The 18,870-nt window shown below is 44.1% G+C and overlaps 1 protein-coding gene across 1 annotated transcript in view; it reads right to left on the bottom strand.

Moving 5' to 3' along the window:
* The window catches only part of LOC146195433 (putative sodium-dependent multivitamin transporter), a 125,139-nt gene extending 106,531 nt beyond the window's left edge, over nt 1–18,608 (bottom strand). Inside the window, exons 1-2 of the mRNA XM_084596795.1 lie at nt 18,498–18,608; nt 983–1,243 (exon numbers count right to left, since the gene is read on the bottom strand). Of these exons, the coding sequence (XP_084452921.1) occupies nt 983–1,243; nt 18,498–18,608 (372 nt within the window). The remainder of the gene's footprint in view (nt 1–982; nt 1,244–18,497) is intronic.
* Nucleotides 18,609–18,870: the final 262 nt, after the last annotated feature.

Below are 18,870 nucleotides of genomic sequence, written 5' to 3'. Positions count from 1 at the left end.
AACCGACAGAGAGCCACATAAATTATTACTTACATCATGCTGTCATGTAAACACTGCTGCCACGTGGTCGGCCTTAGTTTGCCCTTCGTGAATGACTACAATACACAGCAAACACATGAAACGCCTTCCGCGCCAAAGAATGCAACCCGGTCGGCAAGAACACAAGCCTGGCTATGTATTAAAATATGGCTGAAGCTAGCAGCCGAGACAGTCTTAATAAATTGTCCCTAATTAAGATTGTGAAAATGTTAGTTTTGGTGGCATCCAACTTGAAAATGCTCTCTAAGCACTTCTTATACTACATTCGTAGAAAGCTCCCCACAAAGTGCACTGTCAGGAGTGCAGGCGCTGACAGTCTAAAAATATTGCTGAATTCACCATCACAGTTTGAAACACTTTATTATTTGAGAAGAACAACGTAGTTATATGAACATAGCTCATAATTTTTATGCTAATATAAAAAAAGTTCCAAACACAAAATTTTACAAAAGTATACCACATACATCGCTGTCCAAGTTCAAGATGCTGAAATGGGCGTTTTGATGATCTGCAAGTTACTGTAATAATAAAATTTGCTGCTTCTAGAAATTAGGAGTCTTCCTGCTCAGGGCTTTAGATATTTAGGATTGTGTAGAATGTTCCATTATAATTTGATACGAAAGGTTGTATCAGACAGGGAGTGCTGTTTCATAATGTCTTCATTAATCTAAGAACCCGAAAGTTTCTAAAACACGTCTGCATATTACAATATTCACTTTCAATTGATTTTTATGTCGCTCGGGCTGTCACACACAAAGGAGGTGAGCCGTAAGATTCCGTGCACGTTTTCGCAATGGCTTTCAGCTCTGCGAATAAAACGTCCCACGCATATTTTCTCGTCTTGAAAATACTAACGTGCAAACTAAGAGAACTAAATGAGCTAGATGCTCATCCGACGGTTACTACGATACACATGCTAGTATCTCTGCTAAGTATTTAATACCTGGAAAACAGTCGAAATCCGCAGTCGGTAAAAAAGAGGCACCAAGGTGAATGCGGAAAATATTGCGCCCGCAATATTCCACGCATTCATAAAGAAGATGGGGGAACCGTAGGCATAGAAGTATCCAACCATGGGCACTATGTGCATTCCATTGACTGCTGACGCTAGGATGGAGACGGCCAGGGCCATGGGTGGAAGGGTGCGGCCGCCCAGGAACGCATCTAGCTCCGCGCTTTCTTTGCCACTTCGGCCAGGCACCGCCTGCAAAGCAGTAATTTATGACATATCAAGAAACAAGCTTCAGAGGACGCCACTTGAAGATATTCTGACTTGTGTTATGCACTTTGTTCCTTTGCGAACTTTGCTGGAAATTTTGAAACTTCAAAGCATTATCATTGTACCAACTGGAGACAGCAGGAGGCGAAGAGAACATTTGCGGTCTAATCAGGGCCACACGCAGCAGGAATTCATGTGTGTTGTCCATAGTACTGATTTCAAGCTTGTAAGAGAAAGAAGGCTGTCACAGAACAAAACCGTTGTGTAGCACTTCTTCCATTACGCAGTACTCCTTCCATTACGCCACTATATTTGTGAGCCCGCACTTGGTAGCAGCCATCACGTAGCATGCACGTAAAATTCGTGACTGCCATGTTCTCTGCAAAAAAATTTGGTTTTTGAGCTGCAACTTAAAGGCTCCCTTCTAGCTAACAAGGGTGGCGTCGGGGTTGGACCGCAAATCACACCCATACTTTTGCAGAAAAACCTCGTTCACGACGAATGTATGCTCGCTGTTTGCATGTGTTATTGTAAAATATTTAGGATTCCAAACCTGCCGGATCAGAAATGCAGTTGGAGGTGAATTACTGGGAAGTTCTGGACGTGGCGAAATAAATGTTTAAGGAAACTTGGAATATTATCTTTAGAGGACAACAAGGGTTGGGTAGGGATAAAGAACCGAAGGACGTTCGTGTACAACAGGGTAGGAAATGCATTGAAGTGATTTTAGGGAGGTTTTTCTGGGGCGTGAACAGAGCGACAGTAAATGAAAAGGGATTAAATAAAGTGTAAAAAAGACAAGGAGCAAAGGAATATAGCGTAGGTTGCACATGTCTAGGGGAAATTTTTGTGCTCTGAAAAAATGTTCTATTGGCATATGCGGCGAACACGAAGAGAGAATACTTTAGGAGGAGCAACTTCCAGAATGCGTAACCAGTGATGGAAACCAGTAGATATTACAGTGGAGTAGAGAAAAAAACGTCGAAAGAAGGGCTTCTTCTGGTGTTATTTCTAGAATGACAATAATAATTGTTCTTATGCTTTACAATCTTGGCCTCGCTTTTTATAGTTGAAGTTTCCAAAAAAATTCACTCACATATATTTCAACCTTCTCCTTTATCTTGAAGTGTGTGCCAACTAAAATATTTTTATTCATTGCACATACTTACTTCCATCGGGAGATTTTAATAATAAACTTCTTTATTTTTGCAGGTATATTTAGGTCATAAACGTTGATTATATTATAGTCTTTCGATATATTATATCTTTTGTCCTTACTGTTTCTAGTAGTATTGGCGGAGGTTCACTGCTACCACGCCCACGCCTTCGAAGATTAAAGAAATATGGAAGAAAATCTGAGGGAAGCGAAAACACAGACCTGGAAGCATTGATATACACACAAATATGTGGAAATTATATGAAATCAGCCCCATAAAATGGTACGCGTATCTTCAATTTCTGAAGCTAGGTTCCTGTCTGTTCGCCTGCATATCAATAGTTCAGCCAATACAGGGGCGAAAAAAAGAACAGCGCAAAGTGCAGCACCTGTGCTCTCTGCTATTAGCACCTGTTTTTGTCACGTTTTTATCTTCACGATAATAAAAGAGCATTGAGCCGTCATGATTGTATACTGAAAGGATGTAGCGTCTATGATTGCATCATGGACGACTCCAACGTCTTTTCATATCTTGTCAGCTGGAAGCGATGGAAAATAATGCCAACAGCAGGCAGCGTTGGTACCGCACTTTCAGCACCTAGTGCTAGTACCTCTGTATGCACCCTCTTTTACCTATTAGAAATAAAGCTGCTGTATATTTCATTCGTTGCTGTGAAAAGTGCAACAAATGCTCAAAACATGCGTTATTAGATATAAAATGCGCACAGCATAGCATTCGCTTCACCGCGCTGTACCAAATGGGGCGGCGGGGGGACTATCATGGTGTTTGGATCTATTGTTTATAGCAGCACTATATGATCGGCTTGCTCTAACAGAGAAATGATGATTAAATCAGAACAGCATTAAAGGTTGCTGTTTTGAATCTTCGGGCTCTTGAGGCACGATGGCGACAGTACCTACTTAACCGTTGGTGCGTGAAGGCGGAACTCGATATGGTTGCTATTCAAGGAATTACGCTCGAAACTCAAATCTGAACCAATCACATGAATAGTACGGTGCATTTTAACGTATGTATATACCGTGCTAATGGCATATAGGTGAATTTGCATTGCTAAAGCCGGATAGTGCTGGCCATATATTGAGGAAAGTGTCACTGCTTGTAATATTCGACGCATGGCGAATAATGTGTGCGTGCGGATACAACAATTTTGAAGATATATTGATGCTCTCTAAAAGTTTAGATCGATATCTAAAATTTGATTGTTTCATCATATTTTGCAACAGATGTTTGGTTTGGGCTAGTTGGTAGCAGTTTCTTGAAGACATAGCGCAAAAAAGACGGGGGCAACTAACACAGATGTAGACAGGACAGGCGCTAACTGACAACTTTATTTTCAATGAGAACCGCAGCACAGTTTATGTCAAAACTCACGTGACAATCAAGGGGCCTTATACTATGACCAGATACAGTTTAACAAAGGGCGGCCGACAATCTTGACCCGGAAAAACCATAAAAGAAACAAGGGGGGCCGGAAAGCATTATCAACAGATTATATAAAACTCATTGTGAACTTAATAGAAAAGAAGGGGTGCGAACAACATCGTGGCCATGGGACGGTGCCAAAGAACCCAACCACAGCAACGAGCGAGCCTAAAAGGGCCCAAAACAAGGGAAGTAAAAGCAGTCATAGGTCAAAACCAGAAAAAACGTGCGAGGCAAAAGCAGAGTCTCAACTAAAAACAGATAAAGCATGCGAAGCAAAAGCAGAGTCACAACTAAAAACAGATAAAACGTGCGAAGCAAATGCAGAGTGAAAAACTAAAGACAGACGAAACGTGCGAAGCAAACGCAGAGTCAAATCTAAAAGCAGAGCAGTCTGTGCGAAGCAAAAGCAGAGTCATGAACTAAAAGCAGACCAACCGCGCGAAGCAAAAGCAGAGTCAAAAACTAAAGACATATGAAACGTGCGAAGCAAAAGCAGAGTCATAAGGTAAATCAGACGATACGTGGGAAACAAAAGCAGAGTCAAAACTGTGTAGAAGGCTCTCCGCTAAAACATTGAAGTGCTAAGCAAGAATAATCAGGATGGGCGAGTGGAAGAACAATTATGAAGAATGAGAAAATCAAGGGAGTAAACACACCAGAAACCGGGAAGTAATAAAAGAAATTCCACAGACGATAACTCGTTTCATATCAGTCAGCAACCGGTTGCTTGTGGTAATTAAGCAAAAAGGGTTGTAACACATACATGTGGCCATCAAGGAATTCAAATTCGCTTTCAAGAATATTGATAGAAGGTACGCTGACGCAATCCTGACCGGCCTTTCTAATGAAGCATGCCTCCATGACTTCGCGCTAAGTTTTTTCTTTGGCTGATCTTAAGAAATCTGTGCTCTCTAAGAGCGGATTACATGCGTTATTTGGATCTGTTTTACGAGCTTTACAATGTTCGGCAAGGTTAGTGCCCGATTTGTTGCGTACGCCTAGTCTGTGTTCTCTCGCCCTTTCATTGAAACATCTACCAGTTTGTCCGATTTACTGGAGCCCGCAACTGATTGGAGTCCTGTACACGACATTTTCCTTGCATTGTCCGATTTACTGGAGCCCGCAACTGATTGGAGTCCTGTACACGACATTTTCCTTGCATTCCGTGAACTTAGATTGATGTTTCTTCGTGCATACTACTTGCTTTTTCATCTTTCTAGTGCATACTTTCGATAGTTTGCATGGTGCAGAGAAAATAATTTTCACGTTATAACGCGCTGCCAGCTTTTTGAAGTTATGTGAAAACCTGTGGAAGTATGGAATCACCTGGACTGGCATCTTGCTCTTGCTTTCTTTGTTTCCCTGCTTACTACGTTAACTGTTTGAGGCTTTTAGGTTTTGCAGAAGGCCTTTACACACTGCTACAATAACGTCAGGGGGGAAACCTGCGTCTTGTAGACGCTTGAATTGCTCATTCATGCTAGTAGCCATGCGGTGGGTACAGGATTTTGTTGTGGCACTGTGAAGACAAGAAAACACGATGCCACGCTTCACAAACTTGGAGTGTGCGCTATCAAAAATAAGAGGCGCTTTAACAGGCGAGTTATCGTCTGTGGAATTTCTTTTATTACTTCCCGGTTTCTGATGTGTTTACTCCCTTGATTTTCTCATTCTTCATAATTGTTCTTCCACTCGCCCATCCTGATTATTCTTGCTTAGCACTTAAATGTTTTAGCGGGGAGCCTTCTACACTCCTGAGTCTGTTTTTGGTTTTGACTCTGCTTTTGCTTCCCACGTATCGTCTGATTTAGCTTATGACTCTGCATTTGCTTCGCACGTTTCATATGTCTTCAGTTTTTGACTCTGCTTTTGCTTCGCGCGGTTGGTCTGTTTTTAGTTCATGACTCTGCTTTTGCTTTGCACAGACTGTTCTGCTTTTAGATTTGACTCTGCTTTTGCTTCGCACGTTTCGTCTGTCTTTAGTTATTGACTCTGCTTTTGCTTCGCACGCTTTATCTGTTTTTAGTTGTGACTCTGCTTTTGCCTCGCACGTTTTTTCTGGTTTTGACCTATGACTGCTTTTACTTCCCTTGTTTTGGGCCCTTTAAGGCTCGCTCGTTGCTGTGGTTGGGTTCTTTGGCACCGTCCCTTGGCCACGATGTTGTTCGCACCCCTTCTTTTCTATTAAGTTCAAAATGAGTTTTATATAACCTGTTAATAATGCTTTCCGGCCCCCCTTGTTTCTTTTATGGTTTTTCCGGGTCAATATTGTCGGCCCTTCGTTGTTAAATTGTATCTGGTCGTAGTATAAGGCCCCTTGATTGTCATGTGACTTTTGACATAAATTGTGCTGCGGTTTTCCTTGAAAATAAAATTGTCAGTTAGCGCCTGTCCTGTCTACATCTGTGTTAGTTGTCCCCGTCTTTTTTGCGCTACGTCTTCATCATATTTCTTGGCGGTTTTAGCTGTATTTGAAACGCTAACTACCGCATCAGAGAGGGATATGTCTACGAAAATTATTTCTTGTTTTGAGCTCACTTATTGATAGCCATAATTTAGAACATGTGGTGCGAGTTCGTACAAATGGTATAACTGTGCAGTACACGTACATTCAGCGCCTCAGCCGAGCAAGGAGGGACTGAGTGTATGCTTCGCTTAAAATCATCGCCTTTGCAATATTTACAATGCGTCACTTCTGTAGTTTTCAGATTTTATTGGGGTTGTCTTCAACATTGGAAGCCAAATTAAAGAAGCACGTTTGAATTTGAACTCAAAGCAAATCATTGGAGTGCTGCTTGATAACTAGTCTTTCGTCGCTAAGGAAAAATAGTTCCTGATCTATCAACATGGAAAGGATAGAAAGAAATGAACATTAGTAATTAACACTCAGAGATAGCAAGGTGCGCTTAAATTTGCCAGAAGTGAGTGGTTATATATGTATGGATGGGTGTGATGCCAAAACACTGAGCAATTAGCGATTAAAACTGCCAGGTTTCCACTAACAAAAGTAGGCAGATGCGTTTTCGAAAGGACGTGACATCAGAGGCTTCATTGATGGAGAGTGCATTTGTTTAGCCCTATCGTGAGCTCTTCAGTAGTGTTTACACTTGCGTCTAGGTTTCGCATTTCGTTAACGGAATGCCAAGGCTGCATGACAGGGACAAAAAGAGCATTGATACACCAATAAGTGAACACTTCATTAAAAAGGCGACAGAACTGCCATCATGCGAGTCGTCAAGATCAGACTGCACAGGTGCTGCTTTTTACAAAACATCCGGCCCCGAGCTTGCCTGCGTACTCCATCAGATACTGAGTGAGGCATAGATAATCAAGAATGTACCAACGTAACTCCGCACGTCGCACACAGTCTTGATAACAAAAATTGAGGATGGGGTTTAGCTGCTCCTAGTTTGCTCATATAAAGCAATAAGCCTTACCAGTACCGCCAGGAAAACATTTAAAATGCCATAGTTACAAGATTTCAAACCGTTATTGAGGAGCCTGTACACCAGCAAGAAAGATGGGGTGTTATAGGCCATACAATATTTACAAATACACACATCGGAAGGAACATACTAGACTGCTGTGTTGCCATTTAAGGATCTCGTTTCCATGCCGCAGCTCCTCTTGCAAAGACATCTGAGCGAGTTTCACATGAGGTAATTTTCTTCGTGCTGCAAGACTGCAATGTTGGGAGAATTAGTGCGAATTGGGAGAACGATGCGCATATAAATATCAGCAAATGCCTTAGTTCGTGATTGCCAGTTTATTCGTAAGTAATGCAACGCTGTTCCTTGTCTCCTTTGCTTTCTACCGTATACTCCGAACCATTTTGTATGGTAGCTATCCGAGATGAAAACAAGCGTATTTTTAAGCTGAATAACGTAGAACAAAAATGCTAGCTTTGGCACACGACGTTGCTATCTTCTGCGCGGACAGGCAAAACTTGATCTAGGGGGTTTGTCAGGCGAAAACTTCAGCTTGTAATGTTTTTCTGCTTGGCAAGGCATGGTACAGACTGCAGGCGACGTTCAAGTCACCCGTAAACTTTCAACAGTTGCCTGATGTGTTTGCTGTATCAAACTGAAATTCCAGATGCGAGCGAACTACTGCATAAATGTATGTCTTACAATTGATGAGGTAGAGCTTGGGTTCTATCCCTTGTTTAAAAAGATATTTTTCATGCTTCTTTACTAGCGTTATGCGAGGAACTAAATTTGTTGTAGAGTCATTCAGCTTAAACTGACGAAACGCTAATTTGTTGCACCTGCATCCTGTGCCTTCAGTTGAAAATGGACTGAGTATTATCGACAAGTGCAGTTTAAAACACTGCCCGGGAAGGGGGGAGGGGGGGAGGGGCACAATTTTTATATCAGTGTTTCGCCTCTGCAGGGATAGTGGTGGTAAAACTTCAATCTCCAAAAGATACAGGATAGGCGTCAGCCTATCTTCCTACACGACGGCCTGGAGCCCTTGAGCCCGGGCGGCAATAAAGAAAAAATTGTAAGCAGACATGACGCCAATACTTGCGTATTCCTAAGTCGATGCACTGTGGGGATAGAGTAAAGGAATGTACTACAACGAGTTCAAAGGATGGCAGTAACGTCTGCTGTAAAACGTTCTTCTTTAAGTACCATTTTGACAGCCGTACTGTTTAGACGTCGCCTTAGCGGAAAGTAGTTTATATAATGTGAACGACTAACTGCTTGTTGCACAAAAAAGCAGAAACAATTAAAATAGGAAAAGATGAACATGCCTTCGGTGGTAGTTCGAAAAAACAACATGCCGATGGTGAGCTCAGTTGGAAGAGCACCGGACGCGATATTCGGAGGTCGTGGGTTCGGTTCCCACCATCGGCACGTTGTTTTTTTCTCTACTTTGTATTTATTTATCTTTCCCCTAAACAGATTACATTACTGATTACTGTGATTATCCAAATAAACATAAAAAAAACATAAAACACCATCCCCAACGCTTTCCTTGGCCTCGCCGACTGTTGGCTTCTTTCCTTCATGTATTATAACGAGCACCCTCATTTCCCCTAAATTGATCGGCTTGTAGCTTACGGGAGTCTCGGTTCTGGCAGTCTTGAAGCCATAGGTAGCGTAAGAGGGTTCTAGCACAGCTGTCGCCCTCGCTCTTGATCACGTTCTACGTGACGCTGGCGGTAATAAAGGACGTTCCACGTCAGCCGCTATGGTTGAGGGGGGCGCTGGTGAACACTCTCAAGGTTCGTATACAGACAACATAAATACCCAAGCAAGTAGCAGGGGGAACAGCGACCGATGTAGCTCAGTTGGAAGAGCACCGGACGCGATATTCGTAGGTCGTGGGTTCGGTTCCCACCATCGGCACGTTCTTTTTTCCTCTACTTTGTGTTTAATTATCTTTCCCCTAAACAGATTACATTACTAATTGCTGTGATTATCCAAATAAACATAAAAAAAAACATAAAGTACCATCCCCAACGCTTTCTTTGGCCTCGCCGACTGTTGGCTTCTTTCCTTCATGTATTATAACGAGCACCCTCATTTCCCTTATATTGATCGGCTTGTAGCTTACGGGGGTCTCGGTTCTGGCAGTCTTGAAGCCATAGGTAGCGTAAGAAGGTTCTAGCACAGCTGATGCCCTCGCTCTTGATCACGTTCTACGTGACGCTGGCGGTAATAAAGGACGTTCCACGTCTGCCGCTATGGTTGAGGGTGGCGCTGGTGAACACTCTCAAGGTTCGTATACAGACAACATAAATACCCAAGCAAGTAGCAGGGGCGACAGCGGCCGATGTAGCTCAGTGGGAAGAGCACTGGACGCGATATTAATAATATTAATAATAATAATAATAATAATTGGTGCACAGGAAGGGAAAGGCGCAGTATCTGTCGCACTTGCTATGTGGACACTTGAAACGCGCCGTAAGGGAAGGAATGAATGTTGGATTGAAAGCGGAAAGGGAGAAACGGGAGCCGTACTGGAGGGCTACGGAGTAATTTCGACCACCTGGGGATCTTTAACGTGCGCTGACATCGCACAGCACACGGACACCTCTTCGTTTCGCCTCCATCGAAACGCAGCCGCCATGGTCGGGTTCGAACCCGGGAACTCGGAGATCGTGGGTTTGGTTCCCACCATCGGCACGTTGTTTTTCTTCTACTTTGTGTTTATTATCTTTCCCCTAAACAGATTAGATTACTAATTGCTGTGATTATCCAAATAAACATTTCAAAACAAACATAAAGTACCATCCAAAACGTTTTCCTTGGATCGCTGACTGTTGGCTTCTTTCCTTCATGTATTATAACGAGCACCCTCATTTCCCCTAAATTGATCGGCTTGTAGCTTACGGGGGTCTCGGTTCTGGCAGTCTTGCAGCCATAGGTAGCGTAAGAGGGTTCTAGCACAGCTGTCGCCCTCGCTCTTGATCACGTTCTACGTGACGCTGGCGGTAATAAAGGACGTTGCACGCCTGCCGTTATGGTTGAGGGTGGCGCTGGTGAACACTCTCAAGGTTCGTATACAGACAACATAAATACCCAAGCAAGTAGCAGGGGGAACAGCGGCCGATGTAGTTCAGTTGGAAGAGCACCGGACGCGATATTCGGAGGTCGTGGGTTCGGTTCCCACCATCGGCACGTTGTTTTTTCCTCTACTTTGTGTTTAATTATCTTTCCCCTAAACAGATTACATTACTAATTGCTCTGATTATTCAAATAAATATTAAAAAAAAATATAAAGCACCATCCCCAACGTTTTCCTTGTCCTCGCCGACTGTTGGCTTCTTTCCTTCATGTATTATAACGAGAACCCTCATTTCCCCTAAATTGATCGGCTTGTAGCTTACGGGGTCTCGGTTCTGGCAGTCTTGAAGCCATAGGTAGCGTAAGAGGGTTCTAGCACAGCTGTCGCCCTCGCTCTTGATCACGTTCTACGTGACGCTGGCGGTAATAAAGGACGTTGCACGCCCGCCGTTATGGTTGAGGGTGGCGCTGGTGAACACTCTCAAGGTTCGTATACAGACAACATAAATACCCAAGCAAGTAGCAGGGGGAACAGCGGCCGATGTAGCTCAGTTGGAAGAGCACCGGATGCGATATTAAGAGGTCGTGGGATCGGTTCCCACCATCGGCACATTATTTTTTCCTCTACTTTGTGTTTATATATCTTTCCCCTAAACAGATTACATTACTAATTGCTGTGACTGTCCAAATAAACATTAAAAAAACATAAAGTACCATCCCCAACGCTGTCCTTGGCCTCGCCGACGGTTGGCTTCTTTCCTTCATGTATTATAACGAGCACCCTCATTTCCCCTAAATTGATCGGCTTGCAGCTTACGGGGGTCTCGGTTCTGGCAGTCTTGAAGCCATAGGTAGCATAAGAGGGTTCTAGCACAGCTGTCGCCCTCGTTCTTGATCACGCTCTACGTGACGCTGGCGGTAATAAAGGACGTTCCACGTCAGCCGCTATGGTTGAGGGTGGCGCTGGTGAACACTCTCAAGGTTCGTATACAGACAGCATAAATACCCAAGCAAGTAGCAGGGGCGACAGCGGCCGATGTAGCTCAGTTGGAAGAGCACCGGACGCGATATTCGGAGATCGTGGGTTCGGTTCCCACCATCGGCACGTTGTTTTTTCCTCTACTTTGTGTTTAATTATCTTTCCCCTAAACAGATTACATTTCTAATTGCTGTGATGATCCAAATAAACATTAAAAAAAACATAAAGTACCATCCCCAACGCTTTCTTTGGCCTCGCCGACTGTTGGCTTCTTTCCTTCATGTATTATAACGAGCACCCTCATTTCCCTTAAATTGATCGGCTTGTAGCTTACGGGGGTCTCGGTTATGGCAGTCTTGAAGCCATAGGTAGCGTAAGAAGGTTCTAGCACAGCTGTCGCCCTCGCTCTTGATCATGTTCTACGTGACGCTGGCGGTAATAAAGGACGTTCCACGTCCGCCGCTATGGTTGAGGGTGGCGCTGGTGAACACTCTCAAATTTCGTATACAGACAACATAAATACCCTAGCAAGTAGCAGGGGCGACGGCGGCCGATGTAGCTTAGTTGGAAGAGCACTGGACGCGATATTAATAATAATAATAATGATAATTGGTTCACAGGAAAGGAAAGGCGCAGTATCTGTCACACTTGCTATGTGGACACTTGAACCGCGCCGTAAGGGAAGGAATGAAGTTGGGATTGAAAGCGGAAAGAGAGAAAGGGGACACGTAGTGGAGGGCTACGGAGTAATTTCGACCACCTGGGGATCTTCAACGTGCGCTGACATCGCACAGCACACGGACACCTCTTCGTTTCGCCTCCATCGAAACGCAGCCGCCGTGGTGGGGTTCGAACCCGGGAACTCGGAGATCGTGGGTTTGGTTCCCGCCATGGGCACGTTGTTTTTCTTCAACTTTGTGTTTAATTATCTTTCCCCTAAACAGATTACATTACTAATTGCTGTGATTATCCAAATAAACATTAAAAAAACATAAAGTACCATCCCCAACGCTTTCCTTGGCCTCGATGACTGTTGGCTTGTTTCCTTCATGTATTATAACGAGCACCCTCTGTCACCCGTTAATAATTATGGGGGTGGTATTAACGATGCACCCTTAACGGTGCGCACACTCCCAGACACCCTTTGAGTGAGTGGGGGTAGCTGTTCCGGTCGCAAAGGAGATGCCCTCGACTTGCGTGGCAAGCTCAGCCGGAATTCAAATACCTTATAGTGACAGAAGGGGGTGGTCGTTTGGTGCCCAGAGGTCGCCTGTTCAAACCAGAGTAAGGATCGGAGTCAGAAGTAACAAACAAAACACAATTTATGAACAGCAAGAGACGTTACAAAGGAAGACACCAGATCGCTTGAAATACACAGAGGAGAGGTTCACAGAATACAAACGCTAAGCATGCAATTACACAGGTATCCAATAACGTAGAGGCTTTACAACAGATGAAACACGAGAGAGTACATAAACAAACACCAAATTGTTCACCGGGCACTGTTGCAGTCCGACGCCTCAAGAGTCACGATGTGGCCGCCATACGAGACGAGCGCCGCTCCCTGGAAAGTCCGTGTGCTTGCCAGCAGCGGGTGATCCCCGGGAGTCCAGTCCAAGCACAGGCGAATACGTCGCAAAACACTGACGAACTGACTGACTGACTGGCTCAACAAGCGGGGCGGTCGCTTTAAATAGGGCGCGCCGCGTCTGTTTGTTAACATGCGCCAAAGCTAGCGCGCACACACACATAGCTTCGCTGATTATAGCTCCCTCTTCTCCCGTTGAACCGCGCGTCGTCATTGGCCAGGTCCCATAGAAAGCTCTCGAAAGGCCTGGTACATTCCAGGCCGATGAAAACCCGTCCTCCCCGGGCAAGGGAAAAGAGGGTGACGGCAACGCGTACAAAGCTACGCGATCTCCCGCGCGGGGAAGGGGGTTTTTCTATACATGCTTTCCACGCGACGCCGCGCGGGCCTCGCGCCGTGTCGGCTTCACGAAATTGTGCGCCGATTTCGTGACACCCTCATTTCCCCTAAATTGATCGGCTTGTAGCTTACGGGGGTCTCGGTTCGGGCATTCTTGCAGCCATAGGTAGCAGAGGGTTCTACCACAGCTGTCGCCCTCGCTCTTCACGTTCTACGTGACGCTGGCGGTAATAAAGGACGTTGCACGCCCGCCGTTATGGTTGAGGGTGGCGCTGCTGAACACTCTCAAGGTTTGTTTGTTTGTTTGCGGGGTTTAACGTCCCAAAGCGACTCAGGCTATGAGAGACGCCGTAGTGGAGGCCTCCGGAAATTTCGACCACCTGGGGTTCTTTAACGTGCACTAACATCGCACAGCACACCGGCGCCTTGCTTTTCGCCTCCGTTGAAAAGCGGCCGCCGAGGCCGGGATTCGATCCCGCGTCCTTGGGAACAGTAGTCGAGCGCCGTAACCACTGCGCCACCCCGGCGGGGTACTCTCAAGGTTCGTATACAGACAACATAAATACCAAAGCAAGTAGAAGGGGGAACAGCGGCCGATGTAGCTCAGTTGGAATGCACCGGATGCGATATTCGGAGGTCGTTGGATCGGTTCCCACCATCGGTACGTTGTTTTTTCCTCTACTTTGTGTTTATATATCTTTCCCCTAAACAGATTACATTACTAATTGCTGTGATTATCCAAATAAACATTAAAAAAGCATAAAGTACCATCCCCAACGCTTTCCTTGGCCTCGCCGACTGTTGGATTCTTCCCTTCATGTATTATAACGAGCACCCTCATTTCCCCTAAATTGATCGGCTTGTAGCTTACGGGGGTCTCGGTTCTGGCAGTCTTGAAGCCATAGATAGCGTAAGAGGGTTCTAGCACAGCTGTCGCCCTCGCTCTTGATCACGTTCTACGTGACGCTGGCGGTAATAACGGACGTTCCCGTCCGCCGCTATGGTTGAGGGTGGCGCTGGTGAACACTCTCAAGGTTCGTATACAGACAACATAAATACCCAAGCAAGTAGCAGGGGCGACAGCGGCCGATGTAGCTCGGTTGGAAGAGCACTGGGCGCGATATTAATAATAATAATAATAATAATTTGTTCACAGGAAGGGAAAGGCGCAGTATCTGTCACACTTGCTATGTGGACACTTGAACCGCGCCGTAAGGGAAGGAATGAAGGTGGGATTGAAAGCGGAAAGAAGAAAGGGGAGCCGTAGTGGAGGGCTACGGAGTAATTTCGACCACCTGGGGATCTTTAACATGCGCTGACATCGCACAGCACACGGACACCTCGTCGTTTCGCCTCCATCGAAACGCAGCCGCCGTGGTCGGGTTCGAACCCGGGAACTCGGAGATCGTGGGTTTGGTTCCCACCAACGGCACGTTTTTTTCTTCTACTTCGTGTTTAATTATCTTTCCCCTAAACAGATTACATTAGTAATTACTGTGATTATCCAAATAAACATTAAAAAAAAACACATTAAGTACCATCCCCAACGCTTTCCTTGGCCTCGCCGACTGTTGGCTTCTTTCCTTCATGTATTATAACGAGCACCCTCATTTCCCCTAAATTAATCGGCTTGTAGCTTACGGGGGTCTCGGGTCTGGCAGTCTTGCCGCCATAGGTAGCGTAAAAGGGTTCTAGCACAGCTGTCGCCCTCGCTCTTGATCACGTTCTACGTGACGCTGGCGGTAATAAAGGACGTTCCACGTCCGCCGCTATGGTTGCGGTTGGCGCTGTTGAACACTCTCAAGGTTCGTATACAGACAACATAAATACCCAAGCAAGTAGCAGGGGGGAGAGCGGCCGATGTAGCTCATTTGGAAGAGCACCGGATGCGATATTCGGAGGTCGTGGGATCGGTTCCCACCATCAGCACGTAGTTTTTCTTCTACTTTGTGTTTAATTATCTTTCCCCTAAAGAGATTACATTACTATTTGCTGTGATTATCCAAATAAACATTTAAAAAAACATAAAGTACCATCCCCAACGCTTTCGTCGGCCTCGCCGACTGTTGGCTTTTTTCCTTCGTATATATATATATATATATTAGACGTGGTCAAGACCTGCAGTGTACTCATGCAGCTGTTTCATTAGAGTGGTTGTGACATTCACTAATGGTGGATTGGTAAACGCCGAGCTGCATAGATTTGCCTTTTCATAATGTTTGACGTAATTTCTATTAGAATATGACACAAGTTATTCATATGAAGCGGGCAATCTGAATTTGCGCTTTTAACGCACTAGCATCGAGGTGGCAGCTACGTGATTTCAAACGGCAGCATTGGAAGTGGCGGAAGGTGCGACATGATTCTGCAGGTTTACCCAGGTTTTGCAAGAAGCTTGCTTGCTGGAACGATTATGGCCATTACGTATTACACAATTTGGGGTACAGTCAACACATAGATGTTTCGTTGCTATCTCGTAGAATGTTATAAATAGTTCTGGTAATGAAGTCTAATAGTCAGTCTTGTTGGCCCAAGTACACTTCTTGAATATAAAAAAGCGAAGTACTTCATGTCTTAACTTCAGCTACTTCCAAATAGTGTTAGAGTTTAAGATAGCGGCTTGATAAGGAAACACAATAATGCAAACAAAGCCGTTAATCCTCTCACAATAGAATATTTCAAACCCTTGAAGACACTGTATATGAAAGAGTAATCGAAAGCTTAGTTGTAGCTTTTTCCAACGCTATGAAAGAACACTTCTACACTCTCATTTTAAGAATCATGGAAAAGATGTCAGCTAAACAGCCAGTACGCTAAAACATCACATCAAAAATTTATTTCTTCTGAAGCCTTTCAGGGGCCGGAAGGGTTTTTCATTTTAACATTTTTATTATTTTCTGGATGTTTGTACTAGTGATGTTTTTAGTGTATGCGGACTGTAGCATTATTCTTTGCGAAATTTTGTTTTACTTTAGTAAGTAGCCACATTAGTGACCGTAGTCTATTTCAGCGGACAAATATATAAGGTGTCGGGACCAGGGCTCTGGGGCTGATTTGTGAGGAACAAACATAAATTAATAAATAGACGAACCTGTTTAAGCAGCGCTCTAAAGAAATGTTTCCAAATTATCCCTTTGCAGTATTATTCATTATTCAATGAACAAATGTGGTCTTTTCTAAGTCCAAATCAGTTTTTCCACCTATGAATTCATCCACAGTTGTTCATTTTATACTTTGGGTATCGTCAATTGGTGCCAGGAATAGTGAAACTCACAATATACTAGCCGAAGGAGACTTCGTTTGGGTCGATTTATGGAGCTTAACCTGCATGACCGACACAGTCTAGAGACATGTTATACTGGAGGATCCCGATAATTCTGAGGGAACTTCTCGCTTCAATAATTGTAATTCCCCGCCAGGGTGGTGCAGTGGTAAGACGCCCGACTACTGTGCCGGAGTACCCGGGTTCGAACCCGACCTCGGTGGCTGCGTTTCGATGGAGGCGAAACGGAGTGGCGTCCGTGTGCTGTGCGATGTCAGTGCACGTTAAAGAACCCCAGGTGGTCGAAATTTCCGGAGTCCTCCACTACGGCGTCTCTCATAGCCTTAGTTGCTTTGGGACGTTAAACCCCACAAACCAACGAAGCAATTGTAATTTGTTTTCTTTTGTATTTATTTTCATAGGTTTATATTGGGGGGGGGGGGCGGTATTTCGTTTCCGTTTCCCATCTTATAACGGCACGTAAAGGCTTCCACTATTTTAAATAAGATATTGAATCATTTTGGAGGTACTTCCGAAATAAAATTGGTTGTCTAAGTGAAATGTGTTTGCTGAATATCTCATCAAAGAACTTTGGCTTACATCGCCAGGCAAAGCGTGCCGTTGCAAATGGTATGCGCTTTAAGAGTGCACTTGGAGTAGTAAATAAAAAAGGCTACAAATTTGATGGCTGCTTGAATTAACCGGCAAGCTATAATTTTAAAAGTATAACGCAGCTCATAACTCTTAAATGTTTATGAACATATCAGGTAATAAATATGATTATTAAGAAGCTTTACATTTAAACAGTATCTTGAAAGAAAGCGGAGCTTAGCTACAAGACTATTTCTTAGGATAGATATGCTTTAATGAGCACTTATTTGTCGTATCGAAATTATTGTAGCATTTAACGTTCAGTGAAACATGTTTATATACCTATAATTACTTGTAACGACCATGTGTTGTAATGGTAATTCGCTATTGTATAGATAGCAATCGGGACTCTAATTTCGGCATGCTGTGCAAAAAGGAAGCTTTTACTATGTGCAATTCGCCACTCGATCTTTACATTGAGAACTACAAACGACCTGAATTACAATAATGGCAATCGTAGAAACAATGGAAGCAACTTTGTAGCGGTAGCAACGATATTACATTCTGGTATGCGGTGTTAGCGATCACCGTAATTGACGAAGTACGTAATATTTTGAAGCACACTTGGAATACCCATTCCGAAAAGGTTTTCAATTTTGGAAGTTTATAGCAATCAGCGAAGACGGGCAAACCAAAGCACGATACGTGAGGACACGGCGAGGTGGCAATAGGACAATAATGTTTTACGTTATTAATTCTCAGTTAGTCGTATAACAAAAATGCGGATGCTAGAATGTCTAATGAACACTTACGGTGAAAGCATAGGCAGCTAGAGCTGGTATTTGGGATATATATGTTTGGTGGTCGTAAATAACGTTTAGGCGGATGAAATTCTCACTGTTTCCTTTTGTCTGAAGTGTGATTTATAGGATTGTTAAGCATGCCGAAAAGTTTTCGTAAATGAAGAATGGTCAGTATCGTTATCTCCCGCCTAAGCCTTAGCCCTCTTCACCTGACGAAAGCATCTCAAAGTGCTATAAAGCCTGCTACCCGAATAATATTAGCACCCCTGTTCATTCATGAGTCACGAAACACGAATTCCGCTTATAAATAGGACATAATAGTCATAAAGGTGCTCCAGATGCCTACTTTAGTTTGGTGTCAACTTTCGGAAACACTCTAAATCTATTATCTTTCTTGTACGCGTATTTCTACTCTGAGTTCACACTTCTACTCTTAGCTCGTTTTTAAAAGGCCAACCTACATGATTTCCATTTAAAAGGCAGTTTTCGCTTATCCTGCTAACAAATGTATGCAGCCATTAAAGAAAAGACGCCAGCAGAAACAGTGCAACAAACTTACATTCTTGCGTCGGAGAGAGAAGGAGAAGTACAGTCCAACAGCGTACCCCAGGGTTATGAGCACGCCGAAAATGGCGCAGTCACCGGCATCCAGACTCTTCGGCGCTGACATCGGACCCTAGTTGAAAGACGTACGGAGTTCACTGCGCGCTCATCTAAGTACCAACGTCGAAAATGTTCACTCCGATTCTTTCCTGCATATAGGTTTGACCTATACCAGACGGGATATGCTAATCCTTGCTTCGATGAACCAGCATCTAAGACCTCGACCTTGCTACCAAAATATTCAGTCACCCTAACAGTTTACTGTATGTGCGCTTCTGAAATAAGCAATGTATAGGGGGTTGTAAAATCTTGATACTGTGCAAACGCCA

The sequence above is a fragment of the Amblyomma maculatum genome, chromosome 3, assembly GCF_055883805.1.
Source record: "Amblyomma maculatum isolate TAMU_Amacu chromosome 3, ASM5588380v1, whole genome shotgun sequence".
Lineage (NCBI taxonomy): Eukaryota > Metazoa > Arthropoda > Arachnida > Ixodida > Ixodidae > Amblyomma > Amblyomma maculatum.
The sequence above is the reverse complement of the archived record's forward strand: the minus strand, read 5'-3'. Positions and strand labels throughout refer to the sequence as shown.